This window comes from Pleurodeles waltl, chromosome 1_1, assembly GCF_031143425.1.
Source record: "Pleurodeles waltl isolate 20211129_DDA chromosome 1_1, aPleWal1.hap1.20221129, whole genome shotgun sequence".
Classification (NCBI taxonomy): Eukaryota; Metazoa; Chordata; class Amphibia; order Caudata; family Salamandridae; genus Pleurodeles; species Pleurodeles waltl.
In genome coordinates this window covers 956,497,756-956,512,698 of record NC_090436.1, presented here as the reverse complement: position 1 = coordinate 956,512,698, position 14,943 = coordinate 956,497,756, and the positions used below count along the sequence as shown (strand labels likewise).

Here is a 14,943-nt window from a genome sequence, read left to right as displayed (position 1 = left end):
GACTCAAGGAAAGTGGCACTCACTGGGTGCAGCACCACTTTCCTTAAATCTGCCCTTAAGTTCCTAAGAAAAGGAATGGGGCTAGTTAAAAAAGGGCCTTTAATGAGTCTAAATAGCATATATTTGAGCATCTAAGTTCTCAAACTTATACACAAGTGTTGCGTATTACTCGATGTTCTATGAATCTGGTAAATATTTGTACTATTCTCAGTCAATAGCAGTATATCCGTGTATCTGGAGTTTTAAGACAACATTCTGAGTCAAGCCTTCTCTACATCTTTGCTTCTTTCATTAACCGAATGTGACGTGCTGAAATTCTGAACCACGCGCCTCAACCCAAAACCTGACCTATTTCTCCGACATGTCCTTATTTGTGTCCCCAAGTGCCAGCAACTAGGTTACAGAGTGTGGCATTGTCTGTGGAATATCACCATACATAGTGGTTGTGGTGGGAACCTTAAGTGGCAAGAGAGATTAGCCAATGCCAACCACGGTGACAGGTTATATGAGGAGGCCTCCTCACTCAGGGGCATATTTATACTCTGTTTGCGCCGGAATTGCGTCGTTTTTTTTGACGCAATTCCGACGCAAAACTAACTCCATATTTATACTTTGGCGTTAGACACGTCTAGCGCCAAAGTCCATGGAGTTTGCGTCATTTTTTAGCGTGGACACCTACTTTACGTTAATGATATGCAAGGTAGGCGTTCCCGTCTAAAAAATTGTCTCCGAGGCATGTGCGCCGTATTTACACTCCCGGGCAAAATTCACGCCCGGGAGTGGGCAGGTCAAAAAAAATGACGTCCAGCCGCTTTTGCGCCGTTTTTTAGCGCCTGGACAAGGCAGGCGTTAAGGGACCTGTGGGCTCGGAAGGAGCCCAGAGGTGCCCTCCCATGCCCCCAGGGACACCCCCTGCCACCCTTGCCCACCCCAGGAGGACACCCAAGGATGGAGGGAACCATCCCAGGGACATTAAGGTAAGTTCAGGTAAGTATTTTTTTTAAATTGTTTTGTGGCATAGGGGGACCTGATTTGTGCCCCCCTACATGCCACTATGCCCAATGACCATGCCCAGGGGACAAGCCATTGGGCAAGGGGGCATGACTCCTGTCTTTGCTAAGACAGGAGTCATTTCAATGGGGGTTGGGAGTCGAAAAAAATGGCGCAAATCGGGTTGAGGCGAAAAATTTGCCTCATCCTGACTTGCCCCATTTTTTGGTGCCCAAGCTCCATATTCCCCTACGCCGGCGCTGCCTGGTGTACGTAATTTTTTTTCACGCACACCAGGCAGCGCCGGCGGCTAACGCCGGCTAACGTCATTGAATAAATACGGCGCCCGCATGGTGCTTCAGAATGGCGTTAGCCGGCGCAAATTTTTTTGACGCAAAACTGCGTTAGTGCAGTTTTGCGTCAAAAAGTATAAATATGGCCCTCAGAGTCTAACAGTCCTCTAGTATAAGCACCGAGCATCTGGTAGCAGAAGACTGCTAAGGCCACTCCAGTGACAATTATGGTAATCCCCTTTTCTTTAGCGTGCCACCATTTGCAAATGCCCCTTTCTTGTTTTACAGTGAGGGTTGTTGTGGTAGCAAAGCTTGAAGGTTCAGAGCTGGTTTGAAAGCAGTAATCTTATCCTGAGGATCCTGCATAAATTGGACAAGATTTGGGAATGTCACTGATCACAACTTAGAGAAGATGTGACATGTAAATGACCAGCACTGGCTTTTGTGCTTTTGGCACCGGATGCCACGGTCTTTTGTTTTGCCCTCTCCCCCATCATGACCTCCTTACCCAAGAATTCCCTCACTACGTCTCTCCAACAGTGCACCTCATCTCTCTGACATATGTTTAATTCTTTTTATAATGCTACTCAGAGTTCGCTCACACTCAGTTCTGTGATCTGTATGGTGCACATTCATTTCAGCAGGCACATTAAACCTCCATGCTATTTTATGATGAGTCAAAACTGCCACTAGACAAAAATCGGATTTCCCACAGTAGGAACATTAATCACCAATTCTCTTGACATTTTTATTGTTGCCGAAAAACTGCTTTCTGCACAAAGAAGTTCACAGGCTTTTAAACAAAAAGTTATTTTTCAACACAGCACCCCCACCAAAGTCAGCGTCGGGTGCGGCTGCACCAGTCGCACCGCCCTATAGCCGGCCCTGCAGATGACAAATGTGCCCCAAGAGCAGTTGTGATTCACAATGTGTTGCTGAAGGAAGGTTCTCAGTGATTGAAGGACCAAAGCCAGCCAGGAAAGCATAAGAGCAACAGTGCCCTTGTGAGGTCAAAGCATCTAGCTATTGTAAGTTTTGTAACAGTATCTACAATCCTGCTTCCAACGCAACACAACACATGACAGCATGAGAAATTGGGTTAGAAATGTTTGGAAAAAACATGCAGGTCATTTTTGATAAAATACCATAATCCTTGCAAAGTGCTGTTGCTTTTCAGGGAGGCACCTAGTTCCAGGAACTCTTCATTCTGGATATTTGTCCATCCCAGTCTAGAATAGAAACAATAAAGGAATACAGTTGAAATGCTCAGGTTTTAAAAGTAGCAGTCATTTCATATTTATGTCAGCTACCTGGTTTCACAATATGGTACTGGAGAAGAACAACTGGCTAGAGGTCCATGCCATGCGTCCAGGGCTTGCTGGGTACTTCTACAGACCATGCCCACGGGTGCTGCAAGCATGAGCGCTGGGCACAATACTTGGAAGGAGATGTGCTGCTCCCTGTGCCTTCTGGGGATGGATGAATGATCCACTGAATACATTCTGCCATCTAACACAGAATCCATGCCTACATGGAACCAACCAGCAAGCAATGTACAAAGGACATGGCTTTGGGTTACACCCTGTGCCCATGCTTGCACCACCAGCTAGAAACAATCTCTGGTTCTTACCACTAAGCGCAAAGCATTATCTTCAGCCACGCTTTGTGCTCATTAGCCATGTCTGCAGTACCGTCTTGGTACTGGGTGCTGCTTTTGGCCGCTATCTGTGCCAGGTGCCCATCCCATCAGCACGTCCTGAACACAACTGTAAGACATGACTGTCAGGTGCATGGTGCATGCTTCAACCTCAGACATGTGTTGTCTCTAGTCCCCCTGTCAAAAGAGACCAACATACTGGAAACAGACTATGGCATTTGCTCAAGAACTGTGCCCAGTATCAATGCCAGAAGTACTAACGGGGCACTGGGCATGACCTTTAGAAATGGCCTTGACAGGCCGAGTGATGCCTATGGCCATTCTCACTAGGTACTTGGGGGCATATTTATACTCTGTTTGCGCCGAATGTGCGTCAAAATTTTTGACACACAATCGGCACAAACCCTGCCCCATATTTATACTTTGACGTCCGACCCCGCGGGCGTCAAAGTTCCACCATGTGCGTCATTTTTTGGAAGGGGGAACCAGCCTTGCGTTAATTATATGCAAGGTAGGCGTTCCCTTCCAAAAAATGACTTTAAGGCCTGTGCCCCATATTCATACTGTGACGTCATTTTGACGCACAGGAGGGGGCAGGCCTTAAAAAACGGCGCCCAGCCTGATGGGCGCCGTTTTTTAACGCCTGGGTCAGGGCAGGCGTTAAGGGACCTGTGGGCTCAGAAGGAGCCCAGAGGTGCCCTCCCATGCCCCCAGGGACACCCCCTGCCACCCTTGCCCACCCCAGGAGGACACCCAAGGATGGAGGGACCCATCCCAGGGAAGTTGAGGTAAGTTGGGGTAAGTATTTTGTTCGTTTTTTTTTTGTGGCATAGGGGGGCCTGATTTGGGACCCCCTACATGCCACTATGCCCAATGACCATGCCCAGGGGACATAAGTCCCCTGGCATGGCCATTGGGCAAGGGGGCATGACTCCTGTCTTTGCTAAGACAGGAGTCATGTCAATGGAGGTTGGGCGTCAAAAAAAATGGCGCAAATTGGGTTGAGGCCTGAATTTTGCCTCAGACCTGACTTGCCCCATTTTTTGATGCCCAACCTCCATTATCCCCTACGCCGGCGCTGCCTAGTGTGAGTCATTTTTTTTTACGCACACCAGTCCGCAGCGCTGGCTAATGTCATTCAATAAATAAGGCGCCCGCATGGCGCTTTGGAATGGCGTTAGCCGGCGGTACAATTTTTGACGCACAACTGCGTTGGCGCAGTTGTGCGTCAAAAAGTATAAATATGGGCCTAAGAATGAGGCCTTCAGATGCGCTCTATGTTCAGCCTCCCTTCGGGGGTGTTCACGAAGATTCTGCAGTTCTAAGATTTCTTGTGGTTGGTGCACAATACCAGTAAGTAACAGCATATTAACAGCAGTTTATAGTAATCCTGGGCATAGCATGGAGCTTAGCCCTGGCCAATGTACATTTCAATACCGCATGCAGGGTTAATTTATGGGTACAAGTTGCAGTAATAATGATATCCAAAGTGAGGCAGGCACGAATACAAGTTCTGCATTGATTCACAAACCTAACGTTCACCTAGCAGAATGGACAAACAAATGTCCTTTTTTTACAAGGGAGAAAAGGCATTTTCACCTCTGTGAGTGTTGCTCCATTATGCTGTTGATGTATGCACATCCTTACATTCCATAACCACAAAATGTGTTTTCGAACGCGGTTTGCGAACTACAAAATAGATGCTGGAGGGAAAGCAGTCGGCTATTTTCAGCCAAATAGATGCTTTGCTCAGATTTCAGTTTGAAATCATTTCAACATTAAACTGTCACATATTTATCGTAGCTGTTTAAGGTATTTATTGATTGACTACCATATAAACCAGCCTTGGCAACGCCAGTAGATATGGATTTTCTTCGGGGAGGTGTTCGGTAAGAGTTGGGCGATATTGTTTTTGATGGTCTCAGCTTTTCCAGAAATATCCAACAACGAGGCAACATCTAGGGCTTCAATACACTAATACGGAATCAGGGCTCTGAACGAAAAAAGGGAAATAGGCATCCACGTATACATTTGGGGGCATATTTATACTCCGTTTGCGCCGAATTAGCGTCGTTTTTTTCGACGCAAATTCGGCGCAAAACTAACGCCATATTTATACTTTGGCGTTAGACGCGTCTAGCGCCAAAGTATGGGCAAATAGCGTCATTTTTTTGCGTGAACGCCTTCCTTGCGTTAATGAGATGCAAGGAAGGCGTTCCCGTCTAAAAAAATGACGGCGACGCAAATGCGTCGTATTTATACTCCCGGGCAAAAATCACGCCCGGGAGTGGTCGGGTCAAAAAACCCCGCATTTGCGCCACTTTTTAACACCTGGGTCAGGGTAGGCGTTAAGGGGCCTGTGGGCTCAAAATGAGCCCACAGGTGCCCTCCCCTGCCCCCAGGGACCCCCCCTGCCACCTTTGCCCACCCCAGGAGGACACCCAAGGATGGAGGGACCCATCCCAGGGACATTCAGGTAAGTTCAGGTAAGTATACATTTTTTTTTTTTGTTTTTTTGGGTGGCATAGGGGGTCCTTATTTGTGCCCCCCTACATGCCACTATGCCCAATGACCATGCCCAGGGGACATAAGTCCCCTGGGCCTGGCCATTGGGCAAGGGGGCATGACTCCTGTCTTTACTAAGACAGGAGTCATGTAAATGGCGTCTGGGTGTCGTTTAAAATGGCGCAAATCGGGTTAAGACGATTTTTTAGCGTCAACCTGACTTGCGCCATTTTAAGACGCCCTAACGCCATTTTTCCCGAACCCGGCGCTGCCTGGTGTACGTGGTTTTTTTCCACGCACACCAGGCAGCGCCGGTCTGCTTGCGCCGGCTAACGCCATTCAATAAATACGGCGCCCGCATGGCGCTTCAGAATGGCGTTAGCCGGCGCAAAATTTTTTGACGCTAAACTGCGTTAGCGCAGTTTAGCGTCAAAAAGTATAAATACGGGCCTTGATCTGTCCCTACTCTGCCCCAATTTAGGAACGAGCCGAAGAAACACCTCTTTACAGAGCACTGTCTCGCCACCAAGTAACAGTCCCCATCCACTCTCAGAACCCAGCTTCTCCTTCGATCACTCACTGGCTCAGTCTTTGACCCTGTGTAATGCTTAGTTGCCTTTAGCCAAGCTTTGAGTTATACAAAGACCACACCCAAATATCCAAAACAACCTGCATTAGGAGAGGTAAGATGTACCTTCAAAGAAGGGTTTTACCAAAATGAGTCAGAAGATGACGTTTGTTTTGTGAATAATGAACTTAAAAGTCACACTAGGCCAAATAATGACATATGATATGGACCAGTTCTTTCATTGTATCTGTAAGAAACCCAGGCCCGTATTTATACTTTTTTTGCACTACATTTGTGTCATTTTTTGACGGAAAAGCGGCGCATATTTACAAAATATAAACGTATTTTGTGAGTTTGCGCCACTTTTGCGGTAAAGAAAATGACGCAAATGCGGCGCAAAAAAAGTATATCTATGGGCCCCAATTTGCACACTGGTCTTTTACCTGTGAAAAAAAGATGTACATCCAACATCATGTTATCATGACAGCAAAATAAAAGAAACGAAGCCACAAGCGTAATCAGTGATTAAAACTGTGAATTACACAACCTGACAAAAATTACATACTTCCCATACAAAAAAGGCATAAATCAATAATGAAAATGTAATTGTCTGTAAACACTTCAAAGAAAAAACACACTGACACTGAACTATAAACTACAATTCATTTAAAATCTACAGTCTAATAAATCAAAACCTAATGTAAACACAAGTGGGACAAATTAACCATCCAGAAAATGCCATTGCCTTGATGGACAGTCAATGCAAGCAATCCAAAACCATGAAAATACTTAAAGGTTTATTGAGGGAGGGATTAACATGGAGATCAACTTCTCCCTCCCTTCCTCTCTGTCACACTCTCTCTCTTTTTCGAAGCCATGATGAAATTAAGTCTTCCATAAAACTAGAACTAAAACTGTCCATGCACAGATTGGAATAGAATCATTTAAATACAGGAAATTACTATTATAAATATTGGTTGTAAACAAGGATAGACAAAAATTCAAATGAAAAATTAGATTTCTAAAATTAGTCTAAATTGGTATAATGCAATTCCAAAATATCAGCGCTCAAAATCTACACAGCTAAAGAGCAAATAATTTTGCTCGTACTATCAGTGTTGCTTAGGAAATGTACTTCCCACTGTCACAATTTAGCGCCAGGACGTCGGAGGGCTGGCTAACCGGCCATTATTACTCATAGTTTGTACATGGGCGGAGCTTGTTCAGTAAGGTTGAGGGGTGTGAGCTTCAGATTTCCCAACACTCAGGCTGACATATAATCAGTAGCGGCTCGCGGGGCGTGGAAGGGGCGGGATGGCGCACGGATTGGGGGAATAATCATTACATTCATTTTTTTTAAACCCACGTACCTGCATGACACCGCTCTGCTCCTCTGCCTCCTCTACTTCGTCGCTGCAGGCACAGGCTCCCAGCCTGCCCTGCAGCAATCCTGACGCTGCTCAGAGCAGCGTCAGGATTGGCTGGGAGCACCCAGCCAGGGCACTCCCAGGCAGTCTGGGAGCCTGTGCATGCTCTCTCCAGCCCGGCAACTGTCCAGCTCTCCAGCCCAGTCAACATTTGTAACTTTCCTAAAGTGTGTGCACAGACTGACAACAACAAATTAGGCTGTACTTATAGATGTATTTATTTTATGCCAGTTATGCAGGAGTGGGGTTTTCAAGTGTCTCTTCTGGTAGGCTGTGGATTGGTCAACAAAGATTGTAGCCCACCTCTGTTGACAGGGTGTATAGTGTGTCTTTGCTGGTAGAGTTTATTGTTATTAACTGCTAGAATATGTACTGTGTGTCACCGGTGTGTGTTACAAGATGATACAATTTATTGAGTGTTACTGCTGCAGGGTTTGCTCTGTGTCATTATTGATGGGTTTGTTGGGTGTCACTGCAGGTAAAGGTGATATTGTGCATCACTGCTAGTGATGCAGACTGTATGTTGCTGGTGTCTCTGTATATAGGCTTGCTGCTTTTGGGAAGTACTGTGTGTTTATGCTGTAAAAGTGTGCTGTATTTTTTATTACTACATTTATATGGTGCGTCATACTTCTGAGTGTATTGTGGAGCTCTTAGACTTGCATCAGGGTCCTGGGTGATTGCATATTACTCTTATTATTTCTGGTGGGAAGAGTCATATATTTTTCATTTGAATTGAGATGGAGTTTCCACTGGTACAAAATCTGTTGAAAGCAGGGGCTCATAGTAGATGAGACAGCCTGGACTGAAATGGCCTAACCTGATCATAGATATGGTCTCTTTTGTTGAGAGAAGCACGGTCTTGAGCCGGGCATGACATAGGGAGATATTCACATCGTTTATAGGAGGAATTTCTAACTACAAGGAGCCAGTGTCGAGACTCAGTCAAGATGCATAACCCGACAGTGAGCTTGAGATGTTGTTTTGCTGCTGCGTTTTGGATTATTTGTAACTTCTTAATCACTTTGTTATGTTTTCCTTAGTAAATTGAGCTGGCATAGTCCACGCAGGAAACAACTATACTGATTGTAGTGATGTAGTCAAGATTTTAGTGATGTCCCTAATGTCACAAAAGTCATCTATAAGTGACAGTTTATTCCTTAAGTATATCAAAGTGCTAATGGTTTGAATGTAGAAGCTGCACTGACAAGTCATTTTTAATGTGCATTCATTTATATTGTGGAGTTCGACATAGGTGGTGTTTGCATTAAATGAAATGTTTGATGGATTAAACTGATATGATGATGTTTTTCAGACACTAGACTAATAAAATGTATTGAAACAATATTGAATTTGTAAAGATTAATGGTTTAAATATGTGTGCAAAAATAGAGAAATGTAGTTCCACGTTATACTGACAAATGCATTAAATCTAAATCCCAATGAAGAAGTATTACTGTAGAAAATATAGTTTGCATAATAAAAAGTGTTTTATTTGATATATTAATGCGTTACATTAATTTACTTGAGTTAGCCTAAGTGAGGCTTGCTAAGCCTGTATTTTGTGACTGTGCAGAGAATGCTGATTCATGTCTTTAACAAGGGCTTTCTTTCAGAGTTTGTTACCATGAGAGGGCTAGCTTTGGTAATAGATTCCCATTGTTTAGACATAGGGAGAATGGCAACAATGTCCTTGTATGTGAAACATCCAGAACTATGGACTGATATTATATACAATTGTTTCAAAACCATGTGAAGCTACATGGATGGAAGATGTTCTCATGATAGACCTGGGAAAATATTGAACTGTTGCAGTTTGGAGTCATGTGATCGATTTCTATTGGATGATGCCCCTTCAACCTTACCTTTGACGAATCAGAATTCTATATGAACTTTAATATGCCGATGAACAGTTGGTCTTTGGTCAGATGGTCAGAGATCCCTCCAGATTCCTGAGGATGAGAACTGAGCCTCTATTCCTGTACCCCTGCATGTTGCACCCCTTGGAGAGGTATCTTCCTCTCTGCCTTCAGCCCTCGAGATGCTTTATTGAGATTTAGAGATTTTAGGGCACATGTACGTACCGTTTTTCCTGTTGCAAACGGCCTGATCCGCAGAATCGAACCATTTGCGACAAGAAAAAAACATTTTGGTATGTAGAGACCCTACTTTATGATTCAGTAATCTATTTACCGAATCGCAAAATAGGTATGCGAGTCGCAATTAGGTAGGGGTGTTCACTTCCTAATTGTGAGTCGCAGCGTGATGTAGCATTGTTTTGTGACCGTGAATCCGGTCACAAAACAATCGCAGTTAGCACCAGTTTCAAACTGCAGCAAAAATATTTTTTCAGAGCAGGCAGTGGTCCCACTGCTTGCTCTGAAAAATTTAAAAGAAAACTTTTCATTTTTGTTTTTGAAATGCATCTCATTTTTCTTTAAGGAAAACGGGCTGCATCTACAAAATAAACTGCTTTATTTAAAAGCAGTCACAGACATGGTGGTCTGCTGTCTCTAGCAGGCCACCATCCCTGTGAGTGCAGCCATTCCAAATGGGGTCGCAAATTGCAACTTACCTCATGATTATTCATGAGGTAGGTCATTTGTGACCGCATTGCGAATCGCAAACAGTGTAATGTACACTGTTGTGCATAAGGTTTTGCGGCTCGCAATTTGCAAATCGCGAATGAGTCTCAAATTGCAAGTCGCAAAACACGGGGTCGTACATCTGGCCCTTTGTTCTCATCCCTCAACGAAGACCTAGCCATTGCCTACCATAGTTAGTAGCTTTTTGCCAGAGATGACCTTTTTCCAAATTCTTTTTGCCTTTTTATTCCTTTCTTCTTTTGTCCGCATGTGTCCTGCCCTGCACATGCCTTTCCCTGATTTGGCCAAGTGCAAGGTTACCCTGTGCCCAGCAAACTTTGTAACTCTGTTGATTTGAATTGGCTGGTGCTTGCTAAACCTGAGCAATGTTTGATTTCTGTATCACAAATATTCCTGTTAATGATTTTGACGCTTGTGGAGCATAGTGCAAGGAGGCCCATTGATTCCAATGGGTGCGCCCTTGTAACGCCTGCTTTCATCAGGTGTTAATAATTACACCAAAAATGGCACAATGAAATCTTGTAGATTACATTGCACCGTTTTTGCGGGCCTCCTTTGCATACATTATGTATGGTGCATACATAATGTGGCGCAAAGGCTCGCAAAGTGGTTCAATGCATGCATTTCGCAACTTTGTCAATATGGCGCGGTGATTTTGCGGGCATAACACCACATTAGCCTGAAATTTATTTTGCTAATGTGGTGCTAGGCCTTCTTAAATTTGGGCCTTAACGTTATTAATCTTAGTTCAACTGAACTTATTTAGTTGCCTTGGGTAACCTTTGGTGATTCTGTATCAATATAACTTGGCCTTGTGAATTTTCTACATGACGTTAAGTTTGGGTTTGTAATAAATCCCCTGAATTTATTCCTGACTGGACTTTTCCTTCCATGGCCACATTGGCCATGGTGTGTGACTTAATTGGTCTTATGTAGAAATTGTGTTTGTGGTTCTACCACACCCTATACTGGGTCCAAAGATCCATTGACCTCGAAGGGCATCGATTCCTGAGAAGGAAGAAAATGCTTCAGCAGTAGCATGGACCTGTTTGGAGGAATCACAAATAAGGAAAGATTCAATGTATGAATCTCATTACGTAATAGCATTCTTTAGTAACTTGGTTCACTCAACGAGAGGTGGGAATCCATTAATAGAGCTAGATACCTCACTTGTCATTATGAGTTAACAGATGGGGCAAGCTCTTTTGGACAGTTGGTGGATGGGTGGTAGGTTCTGCCTTTCTCATATGCTAGTATCTCAGTTCTTGATGTATCTAGTTTGAGCAAAATTTTATGCATTGAAAGGTCTAAGGCTGGGAGACATCAACAAATGGCAAGGTAATTTATGCATTTTCAGTACAGTTATAGCAGCTAAGCTAGAAAAACATCAGGTCAATTAGAGGTCTGACAATATAGTAAAGAGTAGGGGGAAAAGATGGATCGTTGAAGGACTCTGGCAACTGGCAGAAAAGGGTCAGAGAGCAATAGAGTGAGAGAATGAGGGATTTGTCAGTCAGCAAAGAGTGCATCCACTTCAGGACCAGGCCCCGAATCTCTGCTGATTACAGTCTCCGATGTAGAGTGGGGTGGATGAACCATGTCAAAAGCAAAAGAAAGCTATAAAAACAGGAGGGCTACTTCTCCATTCAAGCTATCTGTAGTGTTGATGACATTCCATGCTGCAACCAGCAATCATTCTGTTCTCCTCCTCAGGTGGAGTACTACTTAGATGTCAGAAAGTAGCACATTATGTTCAATGCAGGATCAAAGTTGTATGCAAAGGGCTCTTTCTATTAGCTGCTCTATCATAGTACCAATGAGATTAGTACTGATTTGAATATTTAGTATGTCTTTTAATTGGTTTACATTTTATTATAGGCACAAATCTCAGTTCTTTTTGAGGGGGACTGAGGGATCCTCACTTTCTACTTCTTATGATCATAAAAATGCTGCCGGAAAGGAAGGTGGGTTTATTATGACGTCAATGAAGATTCCTTTGATGGAGAACTAGGATTACAAGTAACCTTACCTTCTTCTGAGCAGTAACTTCATTGATAGTCATACACTGAAATAGAAAATCAAGCCAATCCACTTGGCTCACAGGTGAAACACTAAACTGCAGTATGAAAAATGGTAAAATTAAGAACAACTAATCGAAACAATGCAGCTTGATTCATTTGTCTCTAGTCCTCTAGTGCCTTTTGAAGGTATGGATTAATCTTTAGTTCTATAGGACTTCAAAGACAGACAAATTTCTAAAATTACAGTTCAGAGAAACCATATAATTCAAATTGTTGAATCATTTTTTTCAAGACAAATGGAATTTACTATGTGTTAAATGCCAATTCAAAGAATGTTTTTGTTTGCCTAAAAGTTCTAAAACAGGTTGTCTCTGCTGGATTTTCTACAAGCTTTGCATTTATCATTCGTCATTTCACCTCCTTTTCTTTCTATGTGCAGTTACTAGGTGGAGGTTCACTTCTTTAAAAACTGCTGTTCTCAGGGGTGGGGAGAGAACAACTACCCCTGAACCCCTCTTTGCTATTTACACTGTTTTTTTTTTTGCTCTCTTGGAGTGGAAAATTGTTGAGAATACAAAGCCTGGCTTTCACTGGCCTCATAAGCCAATGTGAAATCTGTCTTCCAGGACCAATCTTCTAGGGAAGCTTGTGTATTGGTTCAAATAGAGCCATTCTTTAATGTTGCTAAAATAACATTAAGGCCCACATTTAAACCTAGAGGTAATTATCCTAAATTTCAGGGGCTGGCAGACAGCAGCAGGGGAATGTGTTGTACAACAGCATGATAGTGCAGGCTTCCCCTGGTGATCTGGTGGTTAATGGCGCCTTTAAGAGGGACACAGGGTTTAGGGATTGCCCAAGAATTGTGCCTTACTACTGTGTTTAAACAATATGTGGAAAAAAAACTGAGACTGTCACGCTTACCTCCAACATCACAGTGAACGGAGGTGGTGCTTAAGGCTATGTTTCTAAAACTAGCGATAGGTGGACTCTGCCCTGCGGGTTGGGAGAGTATTGCAGCAAGTAAGGGTAGGAAGATACATTTTCGGGGGCCATGTTGGCTGTCAGTTCACGAGTCGATGCCAAAAGTGAATTTCTTGCATACCTTTTGCTGACAAGGAAACCTCCTCTGAAACAAAAGCCACCCCACCACTACCACTACACCAGGCCACGCCAAAATAGTAAGGAGAATGCCACCTCTCAATCCTAACATGGTGGGGTTAATCAGGGTGATGGCAGCAAGAATTTTATCACATTGGCACTTTGCCTGACTCTGCCACGGCCTTGAAATTTGCAGTTGGGCGGTGATTTCTTGTTTGAGAACGGCTGGTGCATTCCTCTACCATGGTTTGAAGCAAGGATCAAGGGCCAGATTTAAGAAGGCCTGCTGCCTCTTTGTGCCACTTTGAAGTCATTTTTTTACGCTAATGTGGCTCAAGGAGACAAGTTTCGCCACACCATATTTACGAAGTGGTGCAATACATGCATTGCGCCACTTTGCGACCCCTTGAGCCACATTATGCTGCATCAGGCATAATGATTGTAAGGGAGTGTTCTGGCGTTAGGAGGCCAGCAAAAATGGTGCAGTAAAATCTACAAGATTTCACCTCACCATTTTTGGTGTCATTTTAACGCATGCTCAAGGGCCGGTGTTAACATGACACACCCATTGTAATCAATAGGCCTTCTTGCACTGTGCTACACTAGCTTCAACATTTTGTACGCTAGTTTAGCAAAGCACCAATATAGCGTCAAAAATGTTGACGCTATTGTCCTAACTACTGCCATGGTGCGCCGTTTGTTGAATAGGTGCCGTTAGGAGAGGAATGAAAAAGTTGTGAACCAGAGCTGATGCGCTACTTTTTCATAAATCTGGGCCCAAGTTTCCAATGAGAGGCAGGTCCCCTAACTAGGAGAAAAGCTTTTTATTCCCCTCTAAAAATCATTCATCACAAGCACAGTAAACAAAGATGTATGAGACTAACTTCTTTTCCTGTAGGCCAATGGCTACAACGTGTGCCACAATGAATACAAATTGCAGATCTTACTTAGCCAAGACAGGAAATTTGGCAATAGTGCCAATTCATGATTATTAATTGGGCTGTTGTTTTTCCCTACACACCAGATTCAGACATTATTCTGCTTGAATACATTACTTCCTTCAGAAAGTTCGTAGTCTTTGTGGAAGATTCAGATCCCCATAACAAGTAGTACCAGAAACCTTGCTGAAATACGGAATGTTAAATCAAGCTTTGTGGCCTGGATGACAGTTTCAAAGGAAACTACTTTTGAGGTCTCTCCAGCATATGAAGATGTATACACCATCACTGTCTCTGCCATTTTGTGGTTATTACAATCATTCTGCCTTTGGAATGTCTCATTTTGACAAGGCAGGTTGAAATCATGGAAAAAAGTATGGACAATTTTTTTCTGACCAACTTATCAAAACGACATTGCTCACTTTGCTTTATTTGTGAATTTTGGACTCAAAAGATGTCTTGAAGCATGTTATTGTCTATGACCCATTTAAGGGCCAGATGTAGCAATATTGCAAATTGCGAGTTGCAATTTGCGAGTCCGAGCGTCTCGCAAATTGCAACTCGCAATTTGCAATGCAGAACGGTGTCTCAGACACCGTCTGTGAGTCGCTATGGGGTTGCAAAGACCCACCTCATTAATATTAATGAGGTGGGTCGCAATTTGCGGCCCCATAGCGACTATGGGCACTCGCTAACATGGATGCCTGCTATAGTCAGCAGACCTCCATGTTCGTGACTGCTTATAAATAAAGCATTTTTTTTTTTTTTTTTAAGTGTAGCCCGTTTTCCTTAAAGGAAAACGAGCTGCACTTAAAAAAAAATCCGAAACCTTTAGTT

The 14,943-nt window shown here is 43.5% G+C and overlaps 1 protein-coding gene across 1 annotated transcript in view; it reads right to left on the bottom strand.

Moving 5' to 3' along the window:
* Positions 1-14,943, bottom strand: part of LOC138290008 (NACHT, LRR and PYD domains-containing protein 12-like) — a 436,570-nt gene that overhangs the window by 28,288 nt on the left and 393,339 nt on the right. Inside the window, exon 5 of the mRNA XM_069230213.1 lies at positions 2,429-2,512. Within this exon, the coding sequence (XP_069086314.1) occupies positions 2,429-2,512 (84 nt within the window). The remainder of the gene's footprint in view (positions 1-2,428; positions 2,513-14,943) is intronic.